The sequence below is a fragment of the Cyprinodon tularosa genome, unplaced genomic scaffold (assembly GCF_016077235.1).
Source record: "Cyprinodon tularosa strain WSP-4 unplaced genomic scaffold, ASM1607723v1 ctg30, whole genome shotgun sequence".
NCBI lineage: Eukaryota > Metazoa > Chordata > Actinopteri > Cyprinodontiformes > Cyprinodontidae > Cyprinodon > Cyprinodon tularosa.
In genome coordinates, this window is record NW_024039008.1 from 498923 (window position 1) to 517947 (window position 19025).

At 34.6% G+C, this 19025-nt stretch overlaps 1 protein-coding gene across 1 annotated transcript; it reads left to right on the plus strand.

Annotated features, from left to right (window-relative positions):
• Window positions 1-1865: 1865 nt before the first annotated feature.
• On the plus strand, window positions 1866-17616 carry LOC119787649 (regulator of G-protein signaling 5-like). The gene is made up of 5 exons (XM_038291626.1): window positions 1866-2024; window positions 2626-2739; window positions 4409-4470; window positions 14705-14871; window positions 15001-17616. The coding sequence occupies exons 1-5, from the start codon at window positions 1981-1983 to the stop codon at window positions 15163-15165; spliced, it is 552 nt and encodes a 183-aa protein (XP_038147554.1). The 5' UTR covers window positions 1866-1980; the 3' UTR covers window positions 15166-17616.
• The last annotated feature ends 1409 nt before the right edge of the window (window positions 17617-19025 follow it).

The window sequence follows — 19025 nt, forward strand, 5'->3', positions numbered from 1 at the left end:
CTAACTTTTACTCCCAATATTGACACTTGGTTAAAGCTTAGATCTGCCACACTATTACATCATTTTGTGACACGACAGAGTGAACCTCTCTGGCCATATATTGACTTGCAGGTTGTATCGCAGGTTGTCGACATTGTATCACGTGACATACATGTGAATTGCGATGAAAACTTTACCCTAAAAAGTTATTGTTGCCAGCTTTGCGAACAATGGGGTTGGGATGTTTTAACAAGCAGATCTAACCACGCTGAAGACACCACAATCTGGCAGGATTATCTCCTTGATAAGAGCACCCAAGCAGCTCTCAGTATCAGGGGCTCTCAGAAGAGGAAGATCAGGCAGAAAGTGGTGACTTGAGTCTTTAAAGTATTTCTTCAATAACAACAAGGACTAAGGCAGCAAAGCACATGATTCTCACAAAAAAAGCAGATGTAAGTGCCAGCAGATGCCTGTATATTCTCTTTGAGAAAGGCAAAATCGGGTAATTGACCTTGCACAAGAGGGAAACAATTTGCCATCAGTTCTATGGTACTCCTGATTGGCTTGCTGAGCTGAAAATATAGAGGCCCACTTACCAGTCTCTTCATGCAGTGAGACATTGCTCAACAGAAACACATACACACTAACACACACAGCTTTGCGGATAGGACAGTTGCTTCCAATTGATTGGTAACCAAGGGTCGATAGGCCAGTTGTATCAGCCGTAAAAAAAAAATCAACAACATTAGATGTTATACTTTAGCCTAAGCTTTAAGACCAACATCACTGATATGTATTCTGTGTTTCATTCACTGTATCATTTATTTTCTTTTTTTCTTTGTGAGTCCAACCATGTGTTACATTAATATATCAGTTATAGTTCCAAAATGTCACTTTCTCCTATAGCATCTTTGCACCAGAAGCTAATTTGTCTAATAGCTTTGTAAAAAAAAAAAAATAAAAAATAGAGAGACAATATGTACTGACTGTACACATCTATGAGTGTAGCAAAGAAAATGTCAATTTTATTTATATAGGACATACAACAGTAACACAATGTTTCTAGGTGTATGTTTTGAGTCCAAACTGAGTTTGACTTGACTATGTGGGAACGTCCATGGAGGCATGTACCCTCAACAAATTGGCAGCTTTTACTTAGAATAGCGGTAATGCACTGATCTTTTTGTATTTTTCAAAAGGTTTGTATCACTAAAGAAAAGGGTATTTTTTTCTTCTGTTTAGTACTGTATTCAGTGCAACTTAAGTTACATAGATGATGAGGTGAGACCTGCAGACACAATCTATCATTGCAGGCAGTGTCAGAGGACTGGCAGGACTAAGTTGGGTTTTTTGCCGTGTGTTTGGAAGTATTTTAGGGATGTTTTTGCCTGTGAGAACATAACATAAAATAAGAACCGTCGACACTATTAGAAGCTGAATGCAAAGAGCTTCCTATTTCAGCCTTTAATGGCCACAATTGTATCTATTCAAGCTGCTTTCTGAATTAACCAAATCACACATTCATAAAGGCAAGAAACCAGCACTTTCAGGCAGGCAACCAAAAATGCTTTAAATTCTAAATTACATTAAAATTACACTAACATGAGGAGTTTTAGAGGAGCAATGACCTAAATGCAGTTGTGAGTTAGCCCCTGTGCTGAAGTAACTTATTTCCCCCAAAATAATAAACTACGGGGAAAAAAAGTGGAATTCAGAGCAAAGTGTTTGAGAGCATTTAGCTAATTGAAACCTTAAAGCAAACACTCAGTCACATCTTAAAACCCACCCTTCCTCCGTCAGGATGATCAGCCGCCCTTGCTGTACACATTCCAGTCTGATTGGCTTAGCCTCTGGCCTCCAGCCCAAAGTGCGTCTGTATATAAAAACTCCCCATGTGCTGAAACCCAGAGACGGACAGCAAACAGAGCTCGTGGAGACTTTCAGAGGACTAACAGGAAATAACAATTCTTTTCTAAGTGCTGCAACTGAAAACATCAGAAAATGTGTAAAGGATTAGCTGCGTTACCTCAAACCTGTATTGAGAGGTAAGAGCTGCTTGTTCACTTAACTTTACATCTGCAGAGTTAGTTGTAAACAGTTCTAAATTAAGAGGAGAAATTTATCAGTGGATCTATGATTTATTTCAGTCTTTAATCAACAACTTTCATATAAAGCATTTTAAAGTAATATAGGGACAAATATTTGAGCTCTTATTTTTTTTTCTCAAATTTCTTTTCATCCTTTTTGTATGCTCTTTTGGCATATTAGATTGTTTTGAACGTATTCATGTCAGTTTAAAGGGCCCCTTCATCTTTTTTTATTAGTTCAAAACCTGAAATACAAATTAACAAAGGCCTCTTATTAAATAGTTTCATCTGAACCAAGAATCAAGATCAGACAGCTTCCTAAATCCAAATGAAAAACCAGAACAAAAGGACCTGACTAGCTTTGCAGTTAGTGAGATTTTTAAAAATCAACTTTACATCTGCTACATGCAGCTTAATCTTGTCAGCTTTAAATTTATTAGAATAATTTAACAATAAAACAAAAAAAGATTTATCATACATGTTGAAATCTAATCAAAGTTACTTTCTCAAGATTAAAAAAACAAAGACTTAACATCTGCTTCTGCTGTGCCTGACACAGGGCTAAAGAGATCAAGTCAAAGTTGGGAGTTTTGCTGCAGAAGCCAGAAAATGCCATCGACCTCATCATCCCATACCCGGAGAAGGTTGACAAGAAGCCGGAGAAGCTGCAAAAGTGAGTGTTCTGTTGTTGTTTTTTTTTCTTCTGGAGCGATGAGTGTCTGTGCCTGTAAGGCGGGTTGTGTTTTGGCTGTTGCCCTAACAAGATAAATGACGGTGAAGTGGGAGGACAGAGCCCTGAGCAGTCACAAAGAGGTGCTGATCAAAAGAGATTAGACCTCCCCAGACACCGGCTGAGCTCAAATGTCAGATGCTATAAAGCAGATACTTTGATTATACTGCTTAAAGATAAAGATGTGTGGGAAAAACTCAACCTTGTGTAAAGTTTTTTTGTTTGAACTCTCTTACAGTACAATCTTTTAAGCATTACTGTTTTACTCCTTATGTGACCTAAAGAAAATTAAAAAAAAAGGTCTCAGATGTATCGTCTTTGCTAGGATAAGAAAGATCATGTTATATGTCATTAAGTTTAATCAAATCATGTCTATTTTCCACTTGAGGGCCTTTTTGATGAGAATGTTTGTCATTCTGTTTGGTTTTCTTAAAACCACTTTAATTAGATTATCTCTGTGGATTGTAATCACTCCCTTAGGCTTCTGCCCATGTAGCTGAAAGCATAAGAAATTATGCCCATTCATATTTACCCATTAATCTGTTGTTTTCACTGTTGTAATACTTTCTATCCCGCCTCAAATCTTTCTAGCTGTATTTTAGGCATGAAAAAATGCAAAAAGGAGACAGAAAAGCAACGGTATCTAAGGATCAAGCGACAACTTAGAGTTAACAGCCCCCTCTGGAACTTGTTTTTAAGTTACAGTTTTAAAATTTTTCATGATGAACAACACCAGCCATTGTCTGCTGTGGGGAAATGGTTTCCAGATTGTAATTAATCGGAGCAAACAAATCAGAGGTTTGAATCTTCATGGTTTAAGATACATGTGATGAAAATAGGAAGATTTATTTTATCTTTTAAAACATGCATCATTTATTTAATTGTATAGAGCTTTAAAATAAGCCACCAGGGTAAAAAAGGAAAAAAAAGTATTCAGCAGTAAGATCATATAGAAAAAAACATACTCAACCATATAACCAGACAACAGAAAAATAAAATCACCAATGCTACTTATCATTAAAAGTCTAGCTAAAAGACATAGGTCTTATGCTTCAGTTAAAAATGCATGGGTGGAACAAAGGTCTAAATGAAGCAGGGTGATCTAAAGTTGGGGAGGTTTCACTAAAATGTCCAGCTACCCCACTAATTATTGATAAAATAAAAGTATTATGACCTGAGAAATCTGCCATGTACAGAAAAATATAACAGCTCAGATCAATAAGATGGAAAGAGGCCATCTATAAAGTGGACAATAAGCCATGAGTGATGTGGATAACGAGAATAAAAGAGGATGATGGTTGCATGTCTAAAGGTGTGACGGTCACATTCTGGACAAGTTGGAGACATCTAAGGAAGACCAAGAGACACCACTTTAGAGACACCAAGTACAGCAGTCCATGACTAATCAAAGCTGAGGAATCCTTCTAACATTAAAAGCTTCTAAAGGCTTCTTTTCTCTAAATCTGGTTAAGAGGCAGTTTTGTTTTTGTTGTTGTTTTTTATCCGCAGCTTTCTTAAATCTTTACCCTCTCAAATATAAAACAGGTAAACTGATCTTCTTTCTCTGTAATAAATGCCTGTTAACTCATACAGAACCCTTTTTCTATACCAGGCCAACTCCTGAGGAAGCTGCTCAGTGGCGTGAGAGTCTGGAACGAGTCCTGAACAACAGCTGTAGGTCTTTTCTTTTTTGTTTGATCTCTTACAGGTTCTGTGTCGGTTATTAGAAAACTTATTTGTCACCAAAAAGTGATTTTAATAACACATTATATCTCTTTAAAAGTGGGTAATGGAGTTCTTTAAACTAAAGATCAACGTTTATATGTTAGTTTCTGGTTTATGTGCTGCCAAATAACCATAAAAGATTATCTTTGATACTTGTTTTCTTGTTCTTAATATTATGTTAGGTTTTTCTAAATTTTAATATAAAATGCAAATACATGATAGTATATTTGTTGTTGTTTTTTTTTACAATTATGTACTTTCATCACTAATTTTGTTGTCTGGAAGCCCAAAGCAGCACACAACTTGACCATTTTAAAAATACCTATTGCACTTTTCTGCTTTGAGTTGTGTGAAGCACAAGCGTCATTATTTTATATGATTCACACCGTTATATAACATCTAGTGCAACATATCCCCAAATTATATATGATTTTTCTAACCGCTTACCTGTGTTGAGCAGGGTCTGTTTCCCAATAACTCTACAGCTTGTGTTCTTGCTTAGACATCCAAAAGGTGATGGTGGTGATGGCTATTAGAGATGGCAAATATAATTATAAGAAGAGTTTTCTTCTTATTATGTAATCAGATCCACTGTGCTTTAGAGCTTACAGGATATATTAAAGCACATATAATAGGTTTGATAAATGTGTGACGTGAAATATAAAGATCCAGAGATGAAGAATTTTTCTGTGAAGGTTTTAGTTTAAGAACCAGATTTTATTACCCAGTTAGTAAATGCTTTTAAATCGAATAATCAAAAAATATTGCACAATTTAAAGCAGCTCAATGACTTTCAAATTAGTTAAATGACATAAAATCTATTTCAAGCTCAACCTATACTGTATAGGGTAACAGTCTGGCCAAATGATGAGAAAAATGTTTTTGGTGTAAAAACACACATACTAAAACCAAAATCTGATGAGACCGGAATCAACTCCCCATAAAACAGAGGAGCTATTCCAGGAGGAGCCTTTGGTGGAGTAGTCAGAATAACCATGTACTAGTTATGGGTAATAAGACATGGATAAAAAGTTACAGCTGTAAGACCAGAAACATTTTGTGTCAAACCTCCTACTGTTTAAAATCATACTATCAACTGGTAAAATTAAGTCTCCTTTAATTTATCTTTGCTTGTAATAATGACACATTTGACTGTTTAAAGAAAATTTTCTAATAAAAAAAATAACGACACGAAAAGGACAAGATAAATGCAATGCTATAACTTACCTCAAACTTGATAATAAAAAATTTCAGGCTGCAAGTTAAGACAATCTTAGAATAATAAAAGTAAAGCCAGTTCTACAGCATTAGAATAAGTCTTTGAAAAAATGTAGACAGAAAGATTAAAAAGGAGGCAGCAGTGAAAGCTCATTCCTTAGGAACATATTGATCGTTGCACGCAGCTACAGCTCACACTGTACGACGAAACCGCAAGTTTTTGTCGTACAGTGTGAGTTCACAGCTCAAGATGTATGTTCTCACTCTGTGCAGCCTGACGCTCTGATTCGATCTACCTGCTCACACTGTACGTCTAAAAACCACGTCGTACTCAGCTCTGTAGTGAGATGGCGCTACTCAGACTCGTCTATCCAGAAGCCAAATGAGTAGAAGAGGAATATGAAGCTCACTACAGAGAAATGTGCTGCCTTGGCTATTCTGTGCAAAAGAAAAGGCGGCAACGTATTTGGACAAAGATATGGCTAACTTAACGTGGCTACTACGGTCTGTCAATTTTACAGAAAGAACTCAATTTCACTCGCACCCCCGCCATGCTTCTTTGTTTTCATTTGAGAGGAAGAAGAAGAAGAGTTCTTGTGTGCGCATGCCCACTGAGTGATTTGCCCACGACAGTTGCCTGAAAATCAAACATGTTTGATTTTCTCCCGACCTCACGAATCCTGATCAAGGGTGGTTGTGAGAGGGTAATCGCCCGTCATTACCCCCTGTACACTACACAACCCACGACATACGATCAGGCCGAAAGTCGGGCTGATAGAAAAATTCTCACGCGACTGGAAAGTCGGCCCGAAAAGGGCAAAAAATCGCACAGTGTAAGCCCGGCGTTACCCTCACAAACTTCCCAGAAAAACACCGCTTAGGACGTGAAAGCAGCATGTTCTGCCCCCAGCATGTCTGCCACTCTTAATACAAGACCCTAAATCTAAGCCTAACCTAAAACTTTTACGGCAATCCTTTCACAATATTTTTTTTATAAATACTGCTGGTATATTGTGAAGCAGCATGCTCTTCATAAATTCATCTTAAAAGTATTATAAAATATGACTTCTCTTAATTTCAATCATGATTATCTTCGACAATTGTTTCGGTATCCAAAATAAATGCTACTTTTATTATTTTTTTATGTTTTATATATAAGCTTTTAGATAAAAATACTTTTTATATAAACATTTTCTCTGAAGGTCTTATTTTTCATAAATACATTTCCATAAGAATCTCATGCTAGCCCATGTGAATTTTTATGCATAGTAAAATCCTCAATAATAATTACTTCACGAAATAAAAAATAAATCAGTGGAAACATTCAATTGAAAATATCTTAAAGGTGATGGTAACACAAGGGCAGTTTAGGTGATGACTAGGGAGATATGTAAGTAATGCCTAAGTGGGGAAAACACATTTGTAATCCTCAAGCATACCAGAAACAGACCTGCTGCTTCACTGTTTACTTCACAAAGTGCTCAGAAAGCCAAAGCGGTGAGACGGATGATTAGCTCCAACAGTTAATGGTATTTATCCATATGTGTAAACTCTCCTGCCAATAAGTCACTCGTGTTAAAGCCATGTACAGATGTCACGAGAGCTGATTTGTGGAAACTAAAACATTATCTTTGAGGAGCTATGTGTGTAAGAAAACAGCTCACTAAGTGACATCTTCAGCAAAGTCTAAGACTGAGAGATGTTTAAATAGCGTTTGCATGCTAGAGTCAATCTGTGCACGGACTTGTGTTTGTGTATTTAAGCTGCCCATGAAGGTTACTTCTGTTATGGTAACATCTCTTGGGAGAAATCTGGCTTAGTCCCTGTGCTGATTAATATCTTGGCTGCTGCTACCCGCTGTGTCATGATTACTGACTGACTTTTTATTGACATTATTCCTCTTGTTTTTGTATGTTTGACTATTTCAGAAAAATGAATTATTTTTAACTAAAAGAAGCAAAACATTGCAATAACTGCAAAATCTATAGCAACATTGCTGACGTTCAGCTAAACAACCTTTAATTGTTCATACACAAAGTGTTTGTCCTCTGTGGCTTTGCATGTGTGCATCCACGTTTGTGTGTCCTTGTACTAAGGTCTGTTAAAAAAAATAAAAAATAACCCAAAACAAAAACAAAGGAAAGGCTGGAGCTTGATTGTAACTCCAAGCTATTTTGAATCAAGCAAGCCATTTAGATGAGAGATAAAAGCCTGAGGCCACAGCAGAATGCTTATCATCTGCAACACCGGCTTTTTCAGACAATGGGAGCTTTCACCAGCATTGTGTAAAATCACAATGGCCTTGACTGAGATTCGTGGATGTTGTACTAAACATCACTTTGGAACAACCACAGAGCATTTTCTTAGAAAGTAACCAACACTTGTCCTTGAAAGTATTTTACAACAGTTTTTAGTAATTGGATTAGCAAATCAAATTCTTATGTTTACTCTCTTAGAAGATTTTCATTAAACTGCGCTAATGCATGAAAAAACCTGTTAGAAATTGATCAGGGTCATTGGGAAAGATATTTACAAACATTGTATTAGATTAATACAGTTTTGATGAAACTATGTGAATATATTTTGATGAAAAGAATATAACAGAAGGATATCAATTTTAAGTTATTTATTTCTTTATGTTAATCAAAGGACTGTGACTTTTAAGCTGTAGCATTTATATACGCTATATCATCTTGTTTCCATGAGATATAAAAATTATACATCACACATTAAATGCTTTTCAAAATAGGAAATATGACCCAAAATTGAATTTAAACAGAGGAGATTTGTGTTCTTTTTAAACAAAGCAACAAAGTATACCTTAATGTTTAGAATTCAAAGAAAATAAAAAATGCCTTTTAGAGAATAACTCGGAATCTCATTGTGTCAAAGACTTGAACAAGGTGCAGAGGAACACTCAAAAGCATTCTAAAAAGTTAAAAAAGAAAACCACTAGTCTTTGTTTTCCAAGTTTGAAGACGTTTTGCTTTTTCAACATTTTTGAAGTTTGAAACGTCTTCAACCTTGGAAAACAAAGTCCAGTGGTTTTGTTTTTTAACCTTTTTGGAATGATTATGACCTGGATGAATGAGAATCTTCACCAGGATAAATAATCAAAAGCAGCATGGTGAATCAAAAGATGTAATAAAGATAATATTAAACTTACAGAACATAAACAGGTCTTTGAAAGAGAAGGTAAGAAGCCAAACCAGTGGCAAAGAACCAACCAAGGTGGTAAAATGGGGATAACAGGCGCCAGCAAAAAGAAAAAATATGCGACTCAGGTGATAGAAACACAGGAGAGAAACACAGGTTAAGATCAGGAAATCAGAAACAACAAAGTACTCTAAAAACACTCTCACCACTACCTACAGAGAAGTAGTTAATCTGCCCCTGATGACTGGATTCAAGCTCCTTAAATAGAGGCAGGAGCAGGTGGATCAGATGAGAGGTAATGAGCAACCGGGCAGAGTTAGACAGCTGAATGGATGAGTAATTAAGCCAGTTATCAGTGCCAAGATCTTGACAAATAGTGATCATAAAGAAAGGTGCTGAAAGACAGGAACACAAAATAAAAGCAATGGCTAAACACTTCCCAGTGAAAAGCAATGGCCAAACACTTCCCAGTCATGACAAAGCTAGTTTTTTTAGATTGAAATTATTTACTAAAATCACTAGAACATAAATGTTTTTTTTTTTTTTTTTTTAGTTTCAGTAACCAAATCAATCAGTTCATAAACCTACAGTTTTGGTTATATAGTAGAAATGGGCAATAAGCATGAATTTGGTCAGATTTAGTGCGCTATACGCAGAGCTTTAACTCCATTTTCTGTTCTTTCACATTTATAATTAGCAATATCTTATCTTACCACATTAGTAGCCTTTTATCACAAAAAAGGCCTCAAGAGAGCTTGCTATGACCAGGATGACTGAGAATTTGCACAGGCAAAAGCCTTTCATTTCAACAGCTCAAACAAACAATAAAGAGTTTTTTAAAAAAAAAACATGTCAGGCTCTTACCTTATCTTAGTTTAGAGTTCTGGCAGCTGGAAAATACTTACTGAGGGAAAATGTAACCCTATCTTGACTTCATGATTAAAAAATCTATAACTTATGAAAAAGATCAATATGATTTGCATAATGCATGAACAGGTGTATGATTTTATTACAGTGCAACACAGCCTGATATTTTGGACAAGGTAAGTCAAATTCCTCTTACACTGTGCTCAAAGCTGCTGTGCAGTTGTGGTGCGGGGAGCTGCAAAAAGTCACTCATATTGAATAAGGGTGGCCAAGCTGCTGCTCTGGCTGCAGAAATGACAGTGCAGAGAAAAGAGCTTATTCTCTTTCCAGGACTTGTCAGGAAAAACACCCATGCTCATAACTATCAATTTTTTTTCATCCTCCAATAGCTCTGTTTTCTTGTGTTTTGTTTTGCCATTTCACTCTCTAAGTTAGTGCAGGTTGGTGGGGTGATTTTATACTGAAATTAAAGGAGACTTTTCTCTATCTGGAGCATGGTTTTTTTCCTGCTTGGCTTGTGAAAATCAGGAGCTTGATTCAGAGATCACTGCAGCATCAACTTCCTTCTTGCAGAATAACTTTTTCTATCTGCACAGTCTTGGAAGCCGAACATTCCTGCACCAGGCCTGATATGAGTTTACACATTGACTAAATAATTTCACCCCTTTGCATCACATTTATATTCAATCACAGTTCACTATTCAGCACACAAAAGGAGTGATCCAGTTTATATATATATATATATATATATATATATATATATATATATATATATATATATATATATATATATATATATATATATATATATATATATATATATTATAATTAATGAAATACTTTTAAAATATTCAAATGTTAAATACTTAAAGGGACATAGCCTCATAGGACTTTTCAAACTGTATGACAGTAGCTCACTCTGGTCTCCTAAACTTTTTTCTGAAAGAGTTCTGTGCCATTTTTGCATTATCATTTGTTTTTGCTGAGTTTATCAGTAAATAAAGTCATTTCACGTGTATGTATTATAAAAACAACCTGAACGGAGGCACAGTATTGCACATTTGCATGATAGGCACACAAGGAAGTAAGGGGACTAAGCAAGTTAGGTGTAAAAGAGAAATAAGGTCTAGTTTGTAAAAACACAAAAAATATTTGATTCCAGGAGGGATAAGACTTGAATAGCCTGAAGCAGGAGCTAAAGTTCTGGGGGTATTTAGTCTACAGACTCAAGTACAGATAACAATATGCATTGATTGTTTGATTGAATTAAACAGAGGAAGGGAGTTATTTTCTGACACAGCTGCTAGAATCCAGAAGTTTGTTCAAGCTCAGACTGGGAAGTAGCATTTTATGTTTTTAATTTGTGTTTATTCCTCTATTCCCATGAAAAGGTTACTATTCTTTTTTTGTATTTATTTTGTTGAAATATTTTTTTACCTGTTTGTGTTTGGAAGCAAATGGAACTTTTTCCTTCATGTTCTACTAGGAGACTGAGGAGAATTCACTAGAACTTGGAGTTGCTGTAGATCAGGTTAGGCTTAGACAGAGGTGTAGTAACTAGTTTGATTTACTTAGTCATATTTACTTGAGTATCTTTATAAAATGTACTTTAAGGAGTAGTTTTAAAGCATAGTACTTTTAACTTGTGTACAAATATGAATTTCACCACTCAAGTTAAATTTCTGGCTACTACATTCATTGTGAATAACTTCACTTTGTACATTTGAGAGACACACTGTCTTATTTGTTGTACTGAAGACTTATTGGTTAAAATTTATTTTTGCTCAAATGAGTCTGCCGTGTCATATGGAGACTGATTGAAAATATGGTAAACAGTATACTTGAATTTCACCTATTCTTATATACAGTAAATATTGATTTTGTACTTTATATAGCTCAAAAATATGAAATCAGTTTTTATGACCATGAGTAGTTACTTAGTACTTAAGGCTTTTACTAAATACCTTTTTATTCTTACTTGAGTAATTTCTTTAAAGGATACTTTTTACTTGGATATAAATATGATGAAGTAGTGCTACTCTTTCTTAATTACATTTTTTGGGTACCCTACCCACCTCTGGACTTAGACCACACAAGCTCTTGCTTTACCGCTGTAGTAGATACTGACTTATCTCTAACAGTAAATATGGACGGACACTTGCTGTCACTATCAGGAAATGGCTTTATTAGCAGGCAGGAAGACAGGCAGGAACTGGTGCATAAGCTCAATCACAACATTGACATTCCTGCTTTACATCACATTTATGTATTCCTTTGTGTAACAGACAACAACTCAAATCTTGTAACAGTGAATGGTTGGCACTATATGCACTACAATTACTAGGTATTGCAGGATGGTTGGTATTTGTTCAGTAGTTCTACAGTAATGCCCACAGATTGTGCATATATCTGTTTATGTCTGCTTATCACACCTGGTACAGGAATTCTACAGTATGTAGGTTCAAAAATGACTGCAAACACTATCAGGACTAAAGCTTGATATTTATTACTTTAATAATTATGAACAAATGGTTTCTGGTCTATTTTTTGAAAGTAGGCAAATATACAGTACAATAACATGACTATGCCCCTGTAATTATTTTTTAAACACGTATGAAATGTTATGCGAAAAATCTAAGAGATTTTCGGAAAAATATGAAAATCTTTATTTTGTAAATCATTTTAACTAATAATCTTACAACTGTAAGTCAAAAATGGTCTAGTAAGGGTCAGAGAGTTAATCTCTGCTACTAAGTCATGTAAAGAGGCTATATTAAACATTAGATTTCTGTCAGGGAAATCATTTTTAATCACTAACTTCATTACTGATACTATACTTGGTTGGATTTATTTTTCTTTTCTGGTAAGATGCCTAGTTTTATAGAGTCAGTATCTTCAAACTACAGTTTTCTTTGTTGTTAGCAGACACCTCAAGAAAAAGAGAAGTGGGTAATTTTTTTAATGATTTACTTCAGTGGAAAAAAATGTATCTGGGCAAATTTCACACTTTTGACTTGTTGGCTCTCCTGTTAAACAGCTCTGTTTAAGCCATGTTCTTCAAAATTTGCAGGCCTCACAGGTACAAAACAAATGTTTTCAATTATTTTCATTACTTTGTATCTGTGATTTGTGTTGAAGAAAAAGTCTGGTCAGAAAGGAATAATCAATGGATCATTATTTATACTTAAAACTAATTTGTTTGCGGTGATTTAATGAATTTAGCGTTAATCGGTAAAAAAATAATAACAATAATTTTCGTTGTGATCACTGAGTCCAGGACCACCCATTGTTGCCCAAATATAGTAACATGTCATTCTTCCCGCTTTACAAGCAAAATCAATGGGAACTACTAAACACATCTGCAATCAACAACTATTATAAAAGATTTCGAGAGGACTTCACCATTGAAATTGGCGGAGCTATAGTTAAACTGACAATGGCAGTTGGATGTTGTAATACATCAGGTAAAAGTGAAAACAAATTTAGTTATTTCACATTTCTGATTCATGATCCTCCATGGGTTTGTCATCGGATTGCCAAATTGAAGAGGGAGGATTTGCCATCGAACTTCTCGTCAGAGAATAAACACATAATATGTAGCCAACATTTCGAAGAAAAATGTTTTTAAGATGACTTTGATAATAGCGCGTTGTAACAAACACAAGATACAGCTTTGGGACTTAATCAACAGCCGATGCCGCACTGTGACGTCACAAAATGGTCGGTGGCAGTAGTGTTCTTTGACAAACATGGATGTTTTCAGTAAAGTACATAAAATGAAAATAACTATTAATGAAAAAAACGTATCATTTATTGAAGAGTGTGTAAAAATTTAATATTTAAAGTACTTTCTGAAGTTTGAATTCTGACTTTTCCTTTAATTGTGACAACCTAATCATTTTGGAAGACCTGTATATTTAAAGACAACCTTCAAAACAAAGGGGCAAAAGAACTATGTGATAATCAGAAATGTAGATGTAACCCAAAATTTTAGGTAGCCAACGCACAAACAGGGTCATATTTTGGACCTAATCATTACTAAGTGCTTAAACATGCACTTAATAATAATTAAACAACTAAGCATGCTTGTAGTGAGAGTGGAGAGGAAAAACTCCCTTTTACAGGAAGAAACCTCCAGCAGAAATGGGCTCAGTGTGAGCGGCCATCTGCTGAGGCCGACTGGGGTTCAAGGAGACAGAAGCAAGATACAAAAAGCATCTGTAAAAGGCGGCCCTGTCCAGGAAACACACAGCCAAGCAGACGAGCTCCGAGCCAGCTCCCATGTCAGAGGACGAAGAGAGCACATCCATCAAGTCACAGTCAGGGAAAAAGGACTACACTGGAAAACAGGCCGATCCCCAACATCTATAAACAAAGGTGTTGATGGCAGCAGCACAGCTGATATTTCTCTCCAGGATAGTGTCACAGCCAAACAGGAACAGACGGGGCAAAGCTACTATGAGAAAAAGCAGAGGGGGCGTAAAATTAGAGATTGAACTAACAGATTCTGCAGAGTGGGAGAATAGAGATAAAATGAAGCAGAATGATGAAATTATCACTTCTTTTATTTTACATCTTTATATTTTTTCTTTCTTTGTTAACACCACAATGATTGAGGTTAAAAGTGGCTTCATGACACTTTTAATTTGGTTTATTAAGATTGGATTCAAAGCTGGCTTTGTTCTTTTGTTCTATTTACTTAGATCTATATAACTGAATTGAAATACTTTATTGTCCTAGAAAGGTGTTTGATTTGTTATAGATCGGTATAAAAATGGTCCCAATTTTTTTCTCACATATTTGTACAGCATCAAAGGGGGAACTGACACATATTTCTTTTCACTTAAATCTCTGGTTATAGCTATTTTGATTAAAACATTTGTCTTTGATTTTCTTCTATTCTGTCTTCATGATTTCGACTTGTTTCCTCTGTTCTTGTCAGATGGTCTGGCTACTTTCCGCAGCTTTCTTCAGTCTGAGTTCAGTGATGAGAACATTGAGTTCTGGGTGGCCTGTGAGGACTTCAAGAAGACAAAGAATCCAGTGAAGATGGCTTCCAAGGCCAAGCAGATCTATGAGGACTTCATCCAATCAGAGGGGCCCAGAGAGGTCAGGGATTCAACATTCAAATGTCCTTGTTACTAATAGGACCGGTTATTTATAGCATTAATGTGAGACGTATTATCCAAATGGCTAATGCTTCCTCTAACTGCAAATTTTATCGATTCTACTTGACAGGTCAACATTGACCACTTCACCAAGGACGTGACCCTGAGGAACCTGGTGGCTCTCTCACCTTCCACCTTTGATCTGGCCCAAAAGAGGATTTATGCTCTGATGGAGAAAGACTCCTTCGGTCGTTTCCTCCGTTCTGAGCAGTACCAGGAGCTTCTGGTCAAATAAGCCAATGCAGCAGTTGAAGGAGATGGGGTTGTTTGAAACAGTAGTTGATATGTGACAATAAAATAACAGTCTATAATTTGGTCAGAAAACATAGATAATAACAGAAACCTGCATAAGACAGTTTGATGAGTTTTGCATCTTCCAAAATTAAGTTTTGAAATGTGTTTGTAAGTTTACATAAAATTACAAACTGCTTCTTGAAATAGCCCTATCTCCTGACATTACACAGATGTTCCTGAATTTCTATCTGAATGAGAACTGCTGAAAACATTGTATTCATCTTTTCCTGTTAAAATTCCAATTCATACATCTCCTTGAAAATGTAGAAATTTGAACAATGTGATAGTCAGCTCCTTCAGCCTTGAGTTAATGCTTTTAGACAGACCTTCTAAATTAATTCTCTAAAAAGGAAATAATTTAAAACAAAACTGTAGCTCAAGGTGCTAACAATCAAAAGGTGATATGAATAGGCAAAACATGAAGGACTGTTTTGCACTAAAGGCTAATTTCATTTAATTAAGTCTCCACAATGACAATCTTTACATTTTTATCTTATAAAAATAATTTTACAGATTGAATAACTTACTTTGCTTTAAGTATTTTCTCTCAATCAATATATATTGTTATGATTTTTGGACTAGTATGCCAAATAGATCTCTAGCAATTGATATTGCAATGAAGGTAATGTTTGCAGTGTAGATGGGCTTAATAGGTGCCACTACCTACACAATGAGGGCAGTTAAACAATTGATCATGTTTCAGTATAAATGTGACTTTTAAAGGTGTTTCCACCAGAAATAAATTTATTATCCCATAGGAATGTAGTTTCTCAGATTGTTCGATATCCAAAGTAAGGATTTTTGTTTGTAAAGATTTATCAGCATTACATCAACAAATCGTAATACAATGGCCTAAACTCACTGGGACCCAAACACAGCATTAACTAAGATTCAACATTATAAATTAACAGCATTTAATAAAAAGAGACATATTAAAGCATTACCACAACTATTAATATTTTCAGGTTCATCGTTTTGAATCACTGCATCCTTTAAAACAATGATTACCAATTTAATTTTCATGAGAAAAAAGACATTAAATGGTTTCAGAGTTAAATGTAAGACTGAATGTATCATTTGTGGTTTTAAAAAGATGCTCCATTAAATGTGCAGTACATTTCATGCCTGGAAGAGAGATGACTCATTGTTTAAGAAAGAGACTCTTGAGGGAAGCTGTTACAAAGTCAAGGGCAGAAAGATTTTAAACTGTAGGACATTTTAAGAATTTACTATTTCATTTAAGTTGTATTAGTGCATAAGTAGTGATTTCCAAATAACTTATCCTGTTTTTTTTTTTCTCATGACTATTTCACATCCACATTAATAGAACATTTGGATACTTACCAAACCCACCTTTTGGTTGTAATTCCTCCTCAGGGAGCAATTGTTGAGAATAGTTCAGTTAAGCTGGCTCAGTGGTATGGCTCTTTAGTTGCCACTAAAATGCAAGTTGCTAAGATGGGAAAACCAAGTAAGAAGGAAGCTCTGCTTTAAAAAGATGGATAAACAGAGCTATGGGTTTATACAAAGAAAGCTCATTTTTATTTTCCCATGATAACATACCAAAGTTGTAATTTAAGTCTGCATGCTTGGTCCCCAAATGGATTCTGTTAACAAAAACAGGGGAGAATATATTTAAAAGGTTTGCAATAGCTAACTATGTCCTGATGTGCAGACAGTTATAGCTTTTAGCTCTTATTTACAAACCAATTGCTAGGTAACTTTATGGATCATATGAAAATTATTTGAAGAAATACAACAAAAAATACAAAACTTACATTTTTCACATTTCCACAATTATCTAGTCATAATGTATTTACAATCACAAGTTGTCTAACAAATTTAGCTAAGCTACAAGAAAACATGAAGGTACACTTGTTAAGACGGGCAAGTAATGACGTGGTTGCTGTCAGGGTGCAATGTTAAAGTGTCAGAAGATTTGCATTTAATCAAATATAGTCAAATGTAGCAGTCATTAGATGTGATTATATATACTCTTTTGTCTTTACACATATATAAAATAATCAACCAATACAAATAAAAATCTATAATTCAGCATTCTAAACCCTTATTACTCTTACACATTTCATTTATGGTATTTTCAACATGTCTTTCTCATACATTTGATTTTTCAGTTATTTCATATAAACTGCACTGGGTGCAAAGTACTCTAATGCTCCATTTGTTTTACCTTGGATAGCGTTGATAGGGCCTATAGTGGCACAGATTGACCAGTCTGGAGTCACTACCCTTGGTCTACAAGTGGAAAAGTCATTCTAAAATAAAATGTAAACGTAATAAGGGCTTAAACAGTGCTGAACATCTGTTTTTGCATGTAGCTTTGCATGTATGTTTTGTAGTGGATCACATAAAATATATATATGCATACAAATTTTGAAGATGTATTTATTTATATGTGTAAATATCTATTAATTTATTCTAAATACAACAACTGAGCCAATGGCTCTTTTAATGGGAAGCTGCCATGGCTCTTTTTTGAAACAAAACCATCTGACTTTCTCTGGTCACTTTTTTTTCTTAATTCCTTGAGCGATCAAAGGCTCAAGTTCTGTCTTGTGATGTTTAATGTTTTTATTGAAGAGAAATATCACTTCTAACTCCTAAATAATATGTTTAAGACTAATTTCATCATGTTTTTGAGACAAAACACACTTAACATTTAAGAATAACATAACTCTTCATTTGCAAACAAGCAAATCAGACATCAAAGGTACAGTAGATTACAAAAATGTTCTCACCACTTTGGCTTTCAACAAACTTTTAAAACTACAAGCTGTAATAAGATTGCACTATAGGTGAAATGTGTTTCTCCATATACAGTAGCATAGTTTATGCAAAGATTACGTCGATTGTTTTAGGGATGCTTTCTATATCTTGACTTAGAAGCTTACAAAATAATTCTAGAGTGAATTCATTCTTCAAGGCGTCACTGTTTGATTAATATATGGTAATATATGCCTAATCAGTATTAAAATTACTCAAATTTTTTGCACACTGATAAAAACAGCTATGTGAACGTGGTGTTGCTCCATGAATTGTCTTATGTCTTTATTCTTTGACTGTGCAATGTCAGCTGGAGCTGACAGATTATTACTGATTGTCTGGCAGTATTTATGTGAGTTTGTGGACAGAAAAAAAAAAGAAAACATTAGTTTTATTATTTTCTTTATGTGTAATTCTCACTCTATCTTTTGGAGTGAAACATTTATGAATATTAATGATAATAATAATAATAATAATAATAATAATAATAATAATAATAATAATAATAATAATAATAATAATAATAATAATAATAATAATAACAAAAACAACAACAATTATTATTATTATTATTATTATTATTACCCACTACTCTCAAAAACATAAAAACTTACATTTGAAATGACGAAAAGTTTGGTCATAGCTAGATGATACGGAGATCAACAAACTAAATGAACTGAGAAAAATAAATATTCTATTTAACCATTTTCCTTAATCTTTTTAACTCTATTTTTCTGAATATTGTAGTACACCTCTGAAAGTAGAAACACCAGTCCACTGTTAGAGATAGAGATAAAACCTTATACACTTTTTAAAGCAGAAATAAGCCTTTTTTCTGCTAGGTATATGACATCAAGCACTATCAGTAGAAAAAAAAAAACATTAGATTTTATTCCATTTTCTATCAGCCTCAACAACATGACCTAAAATTAATTTTGGTTATACTAATTACGGTACATGATGAGGTTTGGTTTTCTGTTGTGTTTTTTTGTCTGTTAGCAGGATTATTTCAAAATG

Coding starts and splice junctions, on each gene's coding strand:
- LOC119787649 (XM_038291626.1), top strand. CDS start 1,981: ATGTGTAAAGGATTAGCTGCGTTACCTCAAACCTGTATTGAGAG. Junction 4,471..14,704: donor ACGAGTCCTGAACAACAGCT/GTAGGTCTTTTC, acceptor TGTTCTTGTCAG/ATGGTCTGGCTACTTTCCGC. Junction 14,872..15,000: donor AATCAGAGGGGCCCAGAGAG/GTCAGGGATTCA, acceptor TCTACTTGACAG/GTCAACATTGACCACTTCAC.